The following is a 15,294-nucleotide window of genomic DNA, read 5'->3' on the forward strand; positions in this document are numbered from 1 at the left end:
GAATCATTAGGTGCGAGCAGTGTCAGGTAGTGACGAGAAAAACCCCTTCTCTAATTCCGCGGGTGTTCAGTCATTGCCGGAAAGTAAAAAAATCGAGGGGGAAGGAGTGAGAATATTTGTGGCAGTTACACACGAGAGATCGAATGAGATGGTAAAAAGATGCGGCGATCGAGTAGTAGTGCCATTCCTGTTGATGAGATGTTGACAAGATTTTTGCGATGCTCGAGTCGTCCAGTTTTTTCATGAGTACAGTTGAACAGATTGTGCACAAATGTCGAGGAACAACATAACGTAACAGTGTGGTTTTTCGTTCTTTGCAAATTTTACTTGTATACGTATGTATGCGCGTATAAATATATATGTATACGTCAGTGTCCTATCGGCGTGTGTAAAATGGCGGCGTCTCGTTACCCCACGAAATATTACGAATTTAATAAAGTTTATGCGATTGTGTGCAGTTACGCGGCGTGAATTATGCGTTATTATCCGTGATAAAGGGTGAAAAAAAAACGTCGATAGTGTTCGACGAAGTGCCGGCGTGTGAACCATCGTTGAACGGGAGTCTAGAGTTGTGTGCGTTGCGCGAAAAAGCTTGGATCGATCGGGGAACGCACGAGAGTCTCTAAAAAGGCAAGAATATCATTGCGTGTATTGGAGAAAGAGAGAAAGGAAAATAGCGAAAAAGCGCGTGTGTGTGTTTTCGAAGGAATAAACGCGAAAGAAAGACTTTCGTAGTTTTGGTGTCCTGCTCTTTCTTTTGGTTCTCCGACCACGAAACGACAAGTTTCGTGGAACAATACAAAAATATTTCGTTCTACGCGAAAAGGGTGGTTACTAAATTGCGTCGATAGAATATTTAACAAACGAAAAGCAATCGACTAAATCGATCCTATTTTACTAATGCAATCAATGCCAACGGATCTACGAAACCACGCGAGTACGTGAGAAAAAACCGAACGAAGAGAGAATAACACGTATCGACGAGTCGAGTATATTGCGTGTTCATTTGGAGTGTGCCATTTTTCGACAATAGGTATGACATTTTTGTTTTTTTTTCCGATCCCAACTGTTGATGTCTTCTCTTCTGTCGATCGAGTACGTTATTTCGCTCAATTTATGTTTAACTTTTTGGTGTAAATTTCGACCACCATTTTATAACTTTTTCTTCAATCCACACTCGATCTTTCAATTTCACAAATTTACGAATAAAAATTGTTGTACTACAACGGTGAAAAGCTGAATACGATTCAGTATCGTGGATGAAAATTTTTTCAAGTGTGCATGCTGAAAAAAACGTCACATTGGCTCGGAAAAACATTGCATTGTAAGATTAATAAATTGCACAATAACTAGGTTATCTTATTAATTAGAGGGTTCAATCTTTCTTTAATGTCTGAAACTTATAATTCAATGAAGAATGTTCGAGAGTATTCGGACATTCTCAGTTCATAAATTAGCGATGATCCGTAAAAGTTTGAAAAAACTGAATCAATCCGTTCGAAATATTTTGTTATGCAATTACAGAATTTTAATAAAAATACAATCGCCTAGGAAGTTGATGAAAAAATAAATTATGACGATTCAATGCGAACAAAATATTTCAGGTTGCATGGACGCTCGTGAATGTCGCGTCGCTAAGATTGATTTGAATTGTTTTTTCTTTTGCACCGAATTCATTTCGTCGTGAAAAATGATCCAAACTTTTCCGAGCCCAGAAGAAGAACTGCCAAAGTAACGTAGACAGTGAAAAATAAAAATTGACTCTTTTATTCACTTTTGTGGGCTTTGAACTACGGAAATTTGGGAATCATGAAAATTGAGGGGTTAATAAAAAAAGTGATTTGTCAGTGAGTGCTAACAGGAGGTCATCGCTTCGCGGATGAATTTCCACCAACTTGTTGATTTATTCGGAACGTCAGTAAATGAGAAAACTGAAAAATGATTTGTCCTCGTTTGACAGGTTGGCTCGTCGAATGCACAACGACACGATGATATTGACTTTGTCCATTGGTGGAGCAACGTCTTATTTTCTTCGACTTCGGGGACGTCGACGACTCGGGATTTCACATCGACAAGACTCTTCCCACTGATTCGGAAACCCCTTACATTGGGCTCGTGTTTCTCTCGACTCACGCGTGTGCCGCTCTCCGCGCGTGTGTATGCGATTTTGCCTGTTTTTCTTTCCTTCGCCAAACACCGGATAAATCTTCGTCAGCGAGGATGAGAAGCGTCAGGAGCATCGGGACCGCTGGCATAATAGGCCTCGCGATCTTTTCGATAATTCACATCCTGTGCCCGGTCGATGGTAAGATCTTGACTCACCTTTTATTTTTATTTGACTATACAATTTTTTTCCCTCGCTCACGTTCTCTCCGAAAATTTATTAATTTGGCACTAAAACACCAAGTTTTCAGGGATTTTTTACAACCTTCAAAACTGACGTTCCAGCTAAAAACGCTTTCTTCTCACTCGATGATATTTTTGCCGATTCTGTTTTATCACGAAACAGAATATCCTTGGGACAAGTTTCATCGTCATTTCAAAGCATCGAAAAATCGATACGTCCGTACTGAGACGTCGAGGAACATCGAAAATTGAATGTCTGAGCGAATTAAAAATTGATTGGCAAGTGCCACCTCCACCTGCTGCTCTCTGGCGCGATTTCTTCCTCGCTCCATGCGCGCCTGCTTCGTCCAATGATTTTCGGAGACAATGTCACGATTCTCGTTGCCCGGCAGCGCTTACGATTGTGTTTACACAACGAGAAATACCGCCCGAACTCTCCAGACATTTTCCCGTTTATCTCAACCCCCTTGGATAAATTCTCGTAGCTTTTCCGATAACATCGAAGCACCGCGTCTCGTTTCTCCGAATGGAGGGCTCGAAGCAGCTTCAAAGTCTCGCGAGATCCCACATTTTTTTATTTTGACGGGCATGAATTTTCTTTGAGAAGGAAAATATTTTCTTCAATTAACTCAAATCCATTTGAAAGAACGCCGAATCTGAAATGTTCGTTGCGTGCACAATCGTGTCGCGTTATTCGCGAAGGAGCATCCCAAAAATTGCGTCGAGGAGCGAAAAATTCGGCGAGACACTTAACAGACGTAGCGCTATTTATAGATATACAGTCAGTGATTCAAACAGCTGACAGTACCAGCTAAGTATACCATGTGATTTGAGCTGACGCAGCTAAATTTGTGACGTCATTGGTAACAGGAGCTCGTATTTCGATGATTATGTTCTAAGATCCGAGAATTTTTCATTCCCTTGGTCTGCAACTGGTTCGGTGATCCAGTTGCAGAATTTTACTGAAACAATTGGCGCGTCAAGATTTTTCAAATACTTTCAATTATTTTCGATCAATTGATTGAGTGTTTGTTTTTTTGTGGTTTTTCGAGTTTGATGTTACTCGAGTTGGTTTTTTTTCTCATAAAATTGAGAAGACGAAGATTAGCGATGTGGTATTTGCCAAAAATTGTACGAATCGTGAAATGAGCTGACGAAAGCGAGAGTCTTCAAAGTCGTAGCAGCCATGAGCTGGGCCAATGATGCGTGGGCGTGTGCGTACGGCCTAATAACTTGATTAAACTCGTTCTGTCTCGAGACTCGACGAAAGTCCCTCACCATTTGGGTTCGCGCGAAGAGAGATCTCGAGAAATTTCCATTTACAATAAACACGAAATTTCTCGTTTTTCTTTTTCATGTATTTTTGCTAGTAATGGAGCAATTTGTCGAACCATCTGCGACTTTTTCTTGATGCTTGACGAGGTGAAAAAAGTGTGCGTTACATAATTAACGTTGAATAATAAATAGAACGTCGAATGGGAATTGTTTGCTTTGAAAAGAGGAGAAAAACTGGTTCTCCAGATACAATTACATCGATTAGACGTTTTTATTACCGTTGACACTGAAAGAGAAAAAAAGTTGAAATACAAAAAATGTCGAGCGACAGAAACCGATGATTTACGTAAGAACATTTTATTACAAAAACGAAGACGCAGGTGGGATCCGTGCACCGCTAATATTTCACGATGTCAGAGATAAGAATGTTTATATTTCGTTCTCAATTCACATCCCACATGACGAAACTTTTTTAATTCAATTTTTAGACGCATCTTACCTCACATACCTGCTCTCACTTTTTCAATGCTGCTTACTACAAATTTATCAATTTTTTTTTCAGGTCTCAAGTGCTATTGTGATATCTGTGCCGATACTAATTACACTTGCGAGACCGATGGCTATTGTTTCGCGAGTACTAACCTCGACAAGGATGGAATAACTCATGCTCGCAGGTGAGTTAATGCCGACGAAAAAGCACTCGTTAATAACACTTTTTGTTCCACTCACAAGGAGTAGAAACAACTTTTCGTTAGGATTTTTTGAAATTCTTTATTCGTCGCTATCGCTGAAACGATGATGACTGGAGTTTCCAACGTGGGAGTGAAACAATCATTTTTACGTCAGTCTTCTTGCCTCGTCGGAATTCAAAGTCGCGAGAATATTGTTTCTCTATCATTTCTGACAACACTGAACTCCAACATCATCGAAATTCTTAGCATCGCTCCTTCCAAAATTGTCGGTTTCAAAATTTATTTTCGTTCGAGTTGAAAACACAAAATTAATCTATGAAATTATATTTTCGAAGCTCTTCTCACTATGAAAATTCTGGCACTGAATTTATTAACTTATGCAGATAATGAATTTTGTTGTTTGAACCTTCGCAAATTTCTTACTAAAAATTCCTCTCAAGATAGAAAATTCATTCAGGCAATTTTTAAGATAAGGATTCTCGGTCAACAGTCGATTTAATATCTGCAATTGTGCTGGTTGTCTCATTAATTGGAGAACAATGGAAGGTCTCGATCAGTCAGACCTAAAGAGTCGATTTTTTTATTATCGTCGGAAATTTGTACATTTTTTCGATTGTCAGCTAAAAGTTTCAGTTGCTTTGAACATTAAAAAGCTAGCTCGAATCAAAAAATCCTTTCGGTACGTTGTTCCACGTCTGTAAAATGAAAAACTGAAAAATCTTCATGAGAGCCAGGCTTTTGGAATGTGCCGGTAACGCGTCTCACTCACGAGAATAAGTGTCAGAAAATTCGTGATGATCGATTAGTCGAAGGGACGGGAGCGCGTAGAATCGACGAATCCGGTCGTTTTCTCCTTTTTTTTATATCTCATTTCTCCGTTTTTTCCCCTCATTTTATTGTTGTTTTTTCGTTATGCTGCGGCGAGTAATTTGGCGCAATCCCACGAGCCGGCCCGTTCGGAGTACCGCTATCTCTTTTGCTATGCCGATTCGTCGCGATGGTAACCCCCGCACACTCGTTTTGTTGCCCTTCCTCCTCCTGCTCCTTTTCCCCTCGCGAAACTCGGATACAGATTGGGGCCAAACGCGAAAAACGGGTGTGGGCCAACCCGCGAAATACGTCCGTTCACATAACATGACGAGATACGATTATTATCAATGCCTCCAATAATAACGTTCATATTCATGAGGAGCAGGGAATCGAGGGAAGACTTCGACGATTTGCTCGGGTCAGGGACACGTTTGTTCGTCGGGCAACAAACCTTTTGCTCTTAATTTCAATTAATTAATTAATTAATTAAGATTTAACAAGATTTTTTTACATTTTATTTCAAGGGTCTTCCTCCCCCTTTTCTTCCTTTCATTGAATTGATAATCGGAATTTTTGAACGAAGAAACATTCTCATATGACGATTGAAACAAATTTTGGAAGGAAATTCAAATTTTACGTGGACATTACATTGGAATTTCGTTCCTTTCGATTGCTTCAATTATTTTTTCCATCAAACTCAATTATTTGGGCGCGACATCGCAACGCAGTATTTTAGCCGGTCGATTAATTACTGGATCGATATCATCGAATGCGAGGAATAATTTAATTCCCCGATCATTTTATATTCTATCCTGTTGTAATTATTTTCGTACGTGCCAACGAATCAGGGACTCGGACCGTTGCTCGATATGGTCAGAGGTCAAATAGTGACGAAAATATTGATACTTTAATTCGCCAGAATGCTTTATTCCCAAAAAACAATAGAAAGTTTATGCAAAGAAGCTCACCAAAATATGAATATTCTCAAAGAAATCAAATTGGAAGTTTCGTCATGAATCTTCGTTGAGTTTCGTGGTCGATTTTCAATCGGCCAATTCCTAATTTCGTTAGGATAAAATAATTCATTCTCGGACGAGACAAAAATTCATGAATATCGATGGCCTCGTTACTCGTGCAAACCCCTTGCCACTGTGACCCGAAATAACATTAGCTGAGTTAAAAAAATCCCAAGTATTTGTTGAAAAAGACTTTGAAAAAAAAAATTAAAAAAAAAAAAACAAAACAAAACAAAACCCATCAAAGGTGTCTCGACCAAGGAAATTGGTTCCCACCGGAAGATCCCCGTGACTGCAAACAGGGCTACGATCTTTCGGGAGTCTGCTGCGATAAAGAATACTGCAACGAGAATGTATATCCGGTTTTACTATCTCCTGAGGCGCCTGATTCGCCCAAAGGTACAAAGCATAATAATGCGCCACCAAAGGATTTGGCCAGCGATGTGTGTGCGGCATTTTGACCAAGCCAAAAAAACAAAAAGCAAAAAACAATATATAAAAATTAAAAGCAATAATAACTCGAACTTTTTAACGTTTTTAATGACTTTTACTTTAATAACCTCATAAAGACGTTAATAAAAATAATAATTCTTCATTTGTCTCGGATTTTCGGGTTTTTTGTCGCTGTTGCGAGTAGGAAAATAATGAAGGAAGATGAGCAGGCCAAGTGTTTATTAACTGCATTTTTTGAGGCCGAAGACTTTTTTTCCGTTACTTTTTCGTGTACATTAATTTTTTCGTTTTATTCGTTTGTCGTGTTTTTTTACTTTTTTTTCACGTTTTATCCATGCCATCTCAATGACAATCGCGTAAGTATGTTTGCCATCGCTGTTTTGAACGTGAATCCTTTTTTTCTCCCCATGAGCTTGGCCATGTTTTTTTTTATTTTTTTATTTTTTTTTTTTTATTGATCTTTAAGAAAGAAAATCGAAACCGAACGTAAGAGAGGCTACGAGAGTTTCCAGGTATTCGTAAGATGTTACGTTGCACGGTGTTCGATTTAAGATTTTTTATTTATTTTCATCCTTTCATCGCTATAACGTTTTTATTTTTCGTTTTCCTTTCTCTTGCGTGATTTCTCTCGCGTGATTTTGACGTCGAGGGTTGTTTCACTTAATCTCACACACGAATGATCTCAAATTCCCAATAACAATATCACCATCGCAATCGTTCAATCGTATATAAGAGGTTTAATGAAAAGAAGAAAAATAAAGTTATTGACCGATCGCGTGAGTCGGGAAATAATCCGCTGTACACACACGTCGATATTTCGATCCTCGGTCTCCAAAATTCAACGTTTTTTCCACGGTCTAGAAGCTGTGCGTGCGTGTGCGTGTATGCGTGCGCGTGTGTGTGTTCCACTTCATTTTAATTCATTAAGTCGATGCAATAAAAAGGGCACAAAACAAATGTTGTTTCGATAAAATTGGGGTTTGAAGGTGCGTGCACAAACAGCTGTCGTCCCAGCCCGAACCGCTCATCTTCTGCATGACGAGCGACTCGATGAACACGACCTTTGTCATCGAGTGCTGCAGAGAAGATTTTTGCAATCGAGATCTGAACCCCCAGCTGCATCCCAGCACCAGAGAAGGTACAGTCCTCCTTGCCCTGGGAATTATTTTTAACTATTTTTTTTCCTTTTTTTTCTCTCCTTAATGCAAAAGGTTGTTGTAAGATTTGGGAGGAGGTGGCACAGGAAATACTAGGTTTTTGCACTCCGCGTAGATTCTCTGTATCGCTCTCTCTCTCTCTCTTTCTCTTTTTCTCTCACGCGTTTTATTATTTCTATCGCCTGCCTTCTTCGATTTCTGTCTCCTTTGAACTCTCGCACTATTTTCTTATTTCTGATGTTTCCCGCACAGGCGTTTATTCTTCACTATACTTTTTGCTCGATTTCGTGTTTCTCCTCTCTCATGACTTTTTTCAACTAGCACTGCCTCGCTATTTATAAATAAACAACCTCCGTGGCCGAGTACTCCGGAACTTTCCAAACTCCGAATATTAACGAAACTCCTCCAAGACTCATGAATCCCTGTTCCTTTTTTCTCTCACCATGAATCATACGAATTTGCTGATTTTTCGCATCCTCAAAGTTTTCATGTGAAAACGTTTTTCTGATTGGCCAAACCAGAATAAAAGATAAACAAATTTTGATGGAATGCAACGAGATTTCTTGAATTTCCTATTCCAAGTTATTTTTCGAAGCACTTTTCTACCACGATTCCTTGTTCCAAGGAAAATAATGATATTGTTGCAGTATTTATGACGAGTCGCGTTAATTATGCTCGTACACATAAATTATTATCGACAAACATTATAGTTGATTTACGAATAAAAACGAATCTGCAAAGCGTGCAGGTTTCCACTCGTTGTTTTCCTGCTTCTATTCATAACTCGATATCAACATTTTTTTCGATCCCATTCAATTCAGTATCTCTTCATAACGATCTGAAACAGAAAAAAGTCGAAAGAGAAAATCGATGTAATGAAGGAAGTTCGCAATGACGACGCGTCCATTTGATTAAGCTCGTATGAAACGTGCGTGACGTCAATGCTCACGGCGGAAGAACGAGGAACGAAAAACGGGGGAAAAAAAAAACAATTAAGTAACGAAGAATAATCGTTTGGGCTTGATTATTATCGTTGACTCAGTTCGGGTATTTTGATGAATATTCGGACGCCTCAACGTCCACGGTCAAAATTGGACCGAAGCTTCGAATAAATTGAAAATTAATACCTTCTCGATCCAAATGTCTTTCCTTCCTCACGTTTTCTCATCGTCTCACTCTCGCGTCGTCCTTCTAATTGCTAGCCCTGACACTGCTGTCCTCTTCCCAGTTTCGTGTAGCCCCATTCAATTAAGAAAGAAAAAATAAACAATAAAAAAGATGATCTGAAGTTTGGTTAAGATCGTTCCGCTCCAGTTTCACCTTCTGATTTTCTCTCGAAGATTCTCAAAAATCGTTTTTTTTTTGTCAATCATTAAATCCCCTGATAAAATTCGAGTTTTGGATAATTTGGATGAAAATTAATGGATATTTTGAAGCTTCTTTACTTAAAAATTTCCCTCATTTTTAATCTGCAGCGAAAGTTTCACCTTTCGAGAAAATACTCCGAAAGGTGCCAAATTAAAAAATCAAACACGGACCATGTGCCACCTTCGTAGGATTTTGTACCTCGATATTCGCTTTCGAATTTTGTTGCTCACGGACATGCATCTATGGGAGTTTGACGTGTTAGAGTAGTGAAAAACAGAAAGAGGAAAGTCGAGAAGCTCGTAATGGTAGATTCCTTGTAAATATTTCATCTTTTTTTTAGAAAAAAAACCATTTTCTAATCTTCGAATGAATTGTTTGTAGCTGCACTAAATTCGGGGGTTTCGGCATCAATTTATTCATTTTTAAACCGAAAAAATCAATCGTTTTTATTCGTGGAATGAAAAGTGTTGAGTCAATTATTTTCGAATCTTTTTCGTGATTCAATTCCATTCTTGGTGCAATGTTTCTGTAGTTGTAAGAAAAAGCCATTTTATGCAATCAACGATCACGAGAAAACTTGACGAATAACTTGAACGATTTCCGTCCAAACGAATGAAAATCGTCTCTGCTGAGCATGATCTTGGTACTTTGTTCTTCACACAATTGTCCTTCAATATTAAATTAATAAAACGTCTCGAATAAGCTCTACAGTATTTCAACTTCCCCTTACGAATAAGAACTCCGTGTAAACTCGTATTTCTGTAGCAATATTTTCCATTGCACTATAACTGTATACTCATTGGCGTGTCACTGAAATAATAATATTATTCAAAGTAAAAAAACTCCTTTATGGAAGAAGCGAATTTCATTTTGAGTAATCATGAAATATATTATTTTCCAGTGTTCACGTATTTATATTCGCTGATTTGTATGAAACATAATAATGCTTGATTACGACTAATATCTTTCGTTGATTTTTTCTCTTTTCAGTACTCGGCTATTCAGTGTGCATACTTAAAATCCTTCTTTAAGTTTCCCTGATTACTCGAACGTTCCCTCTCTCTCAGATATCCCTGTAAATTACTTTCCACGATTTTCCTTAAAAAAAAAAACAGCTTTTTCTTTAACCAAGAAGAAAAATGCAAAATTTCCTTTATTTCTCGTCCTCCGAAGCTCCTCGGAAGGATCTAACGTACGAATGATTATTTGTAGCATTTTCGTGACGCAGAATATTGTTCTCAGGTGTTATTCTAAGACGCGGTTCTTCCCAGTGCCCGAGTACTCCATATGGTGTACGACAAATGACACATTGAAAACTCCAGGAGGCGGTGAATTCGTCGTAGCCTGTTGCGATAACGTTGATTACTGCAATCGTCATCTCAAGCCATCCCTTCCCTCTAAGATAACCGCAGATTCTTCTCCACGTGGTACGAAGCGATTTTTCGAGAAAACGCAGAAAATACATTTTCGATAGAGAAACGACACATTATCCGCCCTCGGTCACCACCACACTTTCGCTTCGGATAAATCACCGTGTCACATCTGTCAATTGTTTACAGAATCGATGCTTCTTTGTCAGTTGTTCGGTGCTTGTGTTCACCCATCGACATTTATCTCTCGTTCTATTTTATTGTGGTCCATATCAGAGCCTCGTTCCCCCACTTTATGAATCGTCGTAAAAGAATTTCCTTTTGTGGTGTTTTGTTGATCGATTTCCATGTACCGAGCTGTTGGCAAAAGCTGTTATTCATTTTCTTTCTCAACTCGACTGCGACAAAAATACCAACTTAGGAACGAGCGATTCAACGAGTTCTGGAGAAAATTGCGTTTTATTCGATGGATTTTTCAATTACTTTTTCTACCGCTGTATCTGCATTTTGATTTGGATCTCCCGATACTTTTTCATCGATAAACGTCGACGAGAGTCCAATCTCGCATCAATTCTCGCAGATTTTGTATGACGTTGATGCAAATTACTTTTAAAAGCGAAATACGTTGGCGCGGACGATGACAAAAAACGAGGAAAAAATATGAGTGAAAATACGCGCGAGTGTCGACGAGGATTTACGACTCATTTGTTCGGACCTATTTTCGTAGCTATATCTACATCCGAAGAAGCGATGACGCGGGTTTATCAGAGTTCACAAAGTGTCGAACGATCGTGGCCACGCCCACGTTGGTAAATCACCGTAAATAATAAATTATCGCATCGACGCGGTTTGCTTTCAGACACGATCCGCCGGAGAGCTCGATCGCGCTCCGAGACAGGCTACTTTGCCAATTACAATCACAACCTTTTGTCCACGTAATACGACTAACCACGCGAGATCTACGTTGTCGAGACACGCCAAGTACCGGATAGTTCAAATTGCTCGTTGCTTCTGACCGATTAACATTTTTGCATCGAAAAACGGTCAAGTTTGCTCAATAAAGTAACAAAAAATGTATCCATTTCGTTCTCATCTCTCAGTTTGATCTTCAGCTCGGTACACAAAGTCGATTGAAATTCCTCGTAGGCGGTTCCCCATGGGATAATTACAGGCATTTTATTGATAAAATAATGATTATCGCGACATTAATCTCCATTGAAATCGTCAACTGATTATCGATCATTCCATTTGTTTCGTTGGTATTCGTTCCTTCGGATTTGAGCATGATTTCGCCAACGACCGTTGGAAAAAGGAAAAAAATTCTCATCGGCGGTGTCCCCTCCCCGACGCATTTGTCAAAGGGATTTTTGTGGGAAGCATGACTTTTTGTGTACTCATTTTGGTGCTCCAAACATTGGAAAAATCGACTGCACACATTTCTACAAAAAAAAAAAAAAACATGGCGGATCGCTTCCCTTGCATTTTTCCAACGATCCATTCGTCTCTCAATTCTCGACGCGTTCGCATTGTGTGGAATCCGAATCGTGTGAAACGTTCGCCTCTCAAATGAACTCAATGACCGCCAATCTCCTGAATAAAATAACAATCGATTTGTCAAGGACTCCGAGTAGTCATCAATGAAAAATGACAATATTAAAATTGCTCTGGAGCTTTAAGCATGATTTATCTCGAAGCTTTCAACAGAATTTTTATTCGTTCTCGATATAAGTTGATTCGAGCCCCTTAATCCCGTAAACAAAGCAAAATCGAGTTGTTCGTTAGCCAAACGAGAGCGCGAGTGGTCGAACGGAAAGTTTTTGAATTCGTCTCTGGCTCACTGGTGCGATGGTTCTCATTCCAAGTCTCAATACATGCAGCACGTACGAATGTTTCATTGAGAACGTTGGGGTTTCAATTATCACGGCCCTCCTCGCATCTCGTGAATCGCGCGATAAACTTCATGCAGGAAAAACTCTACTTTCGAAAATCCCATTTCCGTTTGCCTTCAATTACTAACAACTTCAAACGCTCTTCCGAGTTCTTGGTTTTTTTATTTCACAACTAGTAACCTATTAATCGCATCCCCAGTTTGTCAATCGAATTACTCCAATCTCGCCACGATGGCTTTTCGCAGGTAAGCTAAATTCGAGTGAGATCATCATCTCACCTCGAGACCTTCGTCGCAGCTTGGAGACGATCGTTGTTAACGAAACATCGTCACCTACGTCGTCAGAGTACGGCAGACATTATCGAATCCATGTTTCCCTCTCCTTTTGTTGCGCTTATCGCAACTTATCGAATTTTATTGTACATTTTTATCCCCTGGATACAGTTTTTTCGTATTTTTTTTCATCAGTGCTGCTTAATCTATATTAGAATCGACATGAATGATTTTTGGGCCAAGTTAATTAGAGATTCGGTTAATCAAATTTTATGATTAAGTGTTTCGCATGTTTTGGTAACGTGACGATTCCAAGTTACGAAACTTCGTTGCCCCAATGTCTGATGCTCTGGCAAAAACGATATGACAAAAAAGAAACAGGGGAAATCTTACGAATGATCACGATAAAATTGTTTGCACCAATCTTCATTCAGTCGATTATAATCGAGTGATTGCGTTCCTGTAAGATCGATCTCACCTCACGCCCTTAATTATTTCTACGCCCTTAAATTCCGTGATTACGCTCAAACCATCCGAAGAATTATCACGAGGGAGCTTACGAAGTCGTTGGAGAAGCCATTCACAACGAGCCTTTTGCTTATTATTCATTTTTGCGAAAAATCAACTGCTTCGCTGCACGCATGAAAATTAGCATTCAAGAAAGCATCCTGATAGTGTGTTTTCATAATTTTAATGCTTTTATTGCACAACTGATCGAATGCTCGAAAAGTCGGGATTTATGAGCTTTTATGCACGCTTTTTCGTGTTATCGCGCCACTAATCGTGTGCTGCATTCGTATTTTTTTAAAAATGCATGCAAGTGGGTTCGTACCTGGCCTTTTTCGAATTTCTATTTTCTCAAATGCTACGTCAGAATCGATCGCTCATTACCTCGGCCTTGAATTACATTAGAGACGAAAACTCATTCGCGTAACGTAATTTTGAGCTGAAGTACCGTTTCCTCGATTCTGATCTACGAACGAACAATGATCGATCACGCTTTAACGGATAATTATATGTGTGAACAAAAGTTACATCGAACGGAGGGGTCGGGGCGTGGGCAACATGGAAAATGGCATTGACGATAGCGCTACCAATCTGCGCTATTTGCGTTGTCGTTATGGTGGTTTATCATATCCACATGACTCGGAGAAGACCGGCGAGACACTTCCCAGACGATTCACTCGAAGCACCCGATCGACCCATTCTCGGTGGTGTTACCATCAGAGACATGCTGGAAATGACCACGAGCGGTAGTGGCTCAGGTAAGCCTAGTTCAAGTCTATCCAAATCGATATTTATTTTAACTATTTTAACGAAAATAGGAAATTTGGGTCTTTTTATCCATTCAAAATTCTATAAAATGTGATTGAATTACGTTCAAATTCGTAATAAAATCTGATATTCGAATTTAAAAAATGGTTAATCAGAATATTTTATGAAAAGTAGGTAAACGCATTTCTGTTATTAATTTGAGTTTCTGTAATTTGATTTTCCAATATTTTTCATAATGACATCGATATTGAAATTCGCACGTTTCTGGATTATTTTGTAAATCAAGTAGGCCTGCCGCTGTTGGTACAACGGAGTATAGCCCGCCAAATCCAGCTCGTCGAGACAATCGGCAAAGGGCGGTTTGGTGAGGTCTGGCGTGGACGCTGGCGGGGTGAAAATGTCGCTGTGAAAATTTTCAGCTCGCGAGAAGAGAGATCGTGGTTCAGAGAGGCCGAAATATATCAGACTGTTATGCTCAGGCATGATAATATTCTCGGTTTCATAGCTGCCGATAACAAAGGTACGATACGAATCTTATGAAAGGTCATATTATCATTAAGAAAAATCGAGACAAAAATTTTGACAAATAACTATGATTGTATTGAGGAACTGGTAGCAAGAAAACTGATAAAAATGTTATTCGCAGATAATGGAACTTGGACGCAGTTATGGCTAATCACGGATTATCACGAGAAAGGCTCGCTCTTTGATTACCTGAATCGCTCGACCGTCGACACGAACGGAATGATCAGAATGGCCCTATCAATGGCTACGGGACTTGCACATTTGCATATGGAGATTGTTGGCACTCAGGGAAAACCAGCGATCGCTCATAGGGATTTAAAGTCAAAGAACATTCTGGTTAAGACGAATGGCACGTGTGCCATTGGTGATTTGGGTCTTGCTGTTCGTCATGACGTCATCACCGACACGGTAGATATACAGTTGAACAACAGGGTTGGAACTAAGCGATATATGGCTCCCGAGGTAATTTGCACTTCACTTATTGCGATATCTTCAATGAAAGCTTGGAATTTCCGGCTTTTATGAATGCACGTGCTTCCATATTTTCCAGGTTCTCGAGGAGGCGATAAATATGAATCATTTCGATTCGTTCAAGAGAGCAGACGTTTATGCGCTCGGCTTGATTCTATGGGAAATAGCGAGGCGATGCAACGTCGGTGGTATACACGATGAGTATCAATTACCATTTTATGATTTGGTACCGTCCGATCCGACGATCGAGGAAATGCGCAAAGTCGTTTGCACCGACAGACAGAGGCCATCGATACCGAACCGATGGCAATCGATTGAAGTAAGTGGACTGAGGCGTATCGTTGGAGCTTGTATCGAAACGATATTTCATTTTGT

The 15,294-nt window shown here is 39.5% G+C and overlaps 1 protein-coding gene across 5 annotated transcripts in view; it reads left to right on the forward strand.

Annotated features, from left to right (window-relative positions):
* Positions 1-15,294, forward strand: part of babo (TGF-beta receptor type-1 babo) — a 23,231-nt gene continuing 7,937 nt past the window's right edge. For 2 of the 5 annotated variants that reach the window (XR_006261409.1, XM_043422380.1), the window contains exons 1-8: positions 3-1,033; positions 1,961-2,305; positions 4,184-4,295; positions 10,360-10,544; positions 13,680-13,913; positions 14,210-14,443; positions 14,570-14,910; positions 14,999-15,238. Coding sequence is in view for 4 of the 5 variants with exons in the window: in XM_043422380.1 (XP_043278315.1) it covers positions 2,221-2,305; positions 4,184-4,295; positions 10,360-10,544; positions 13,680-13,913; positions 14,210-14,443; positions 14,570-14,910; positions 14,999-15,238 (1,431 nt within the window). In the remaining variant the exon portion in view is untranslated. Of the gene's footprint in view, positions 1,034-1,960; positions 2,306-4,183; positions 4,296-6,386; positions 6,539-7,578; positions 7,731-10,359; positions 10,545-13,679; positions 13,914-14,209; positions 14,444-14,569; positions 14,911-14,998; positions 15,239-15,294 lie in introns of all 5 variants that reach the window. The other 3 variants (XM_043422381.1, XM_043422383.1, XM_043422382.1) reach the window with 3 other exon arrangements.

Source organism: Venturia canescens, chromosome 6 (assembly GCF_019457755.1).
Source record: "Venturia canescens isolate UGA chromosome 6, ASM1945775v1, whole genome shotgun sequence".
Lineage (NCBI taxonomy): Eukaryota > Metazoa > Arthropoda > Insecta > Hymenoptera > Ichneumonidae > Venturia > Venturia canescens.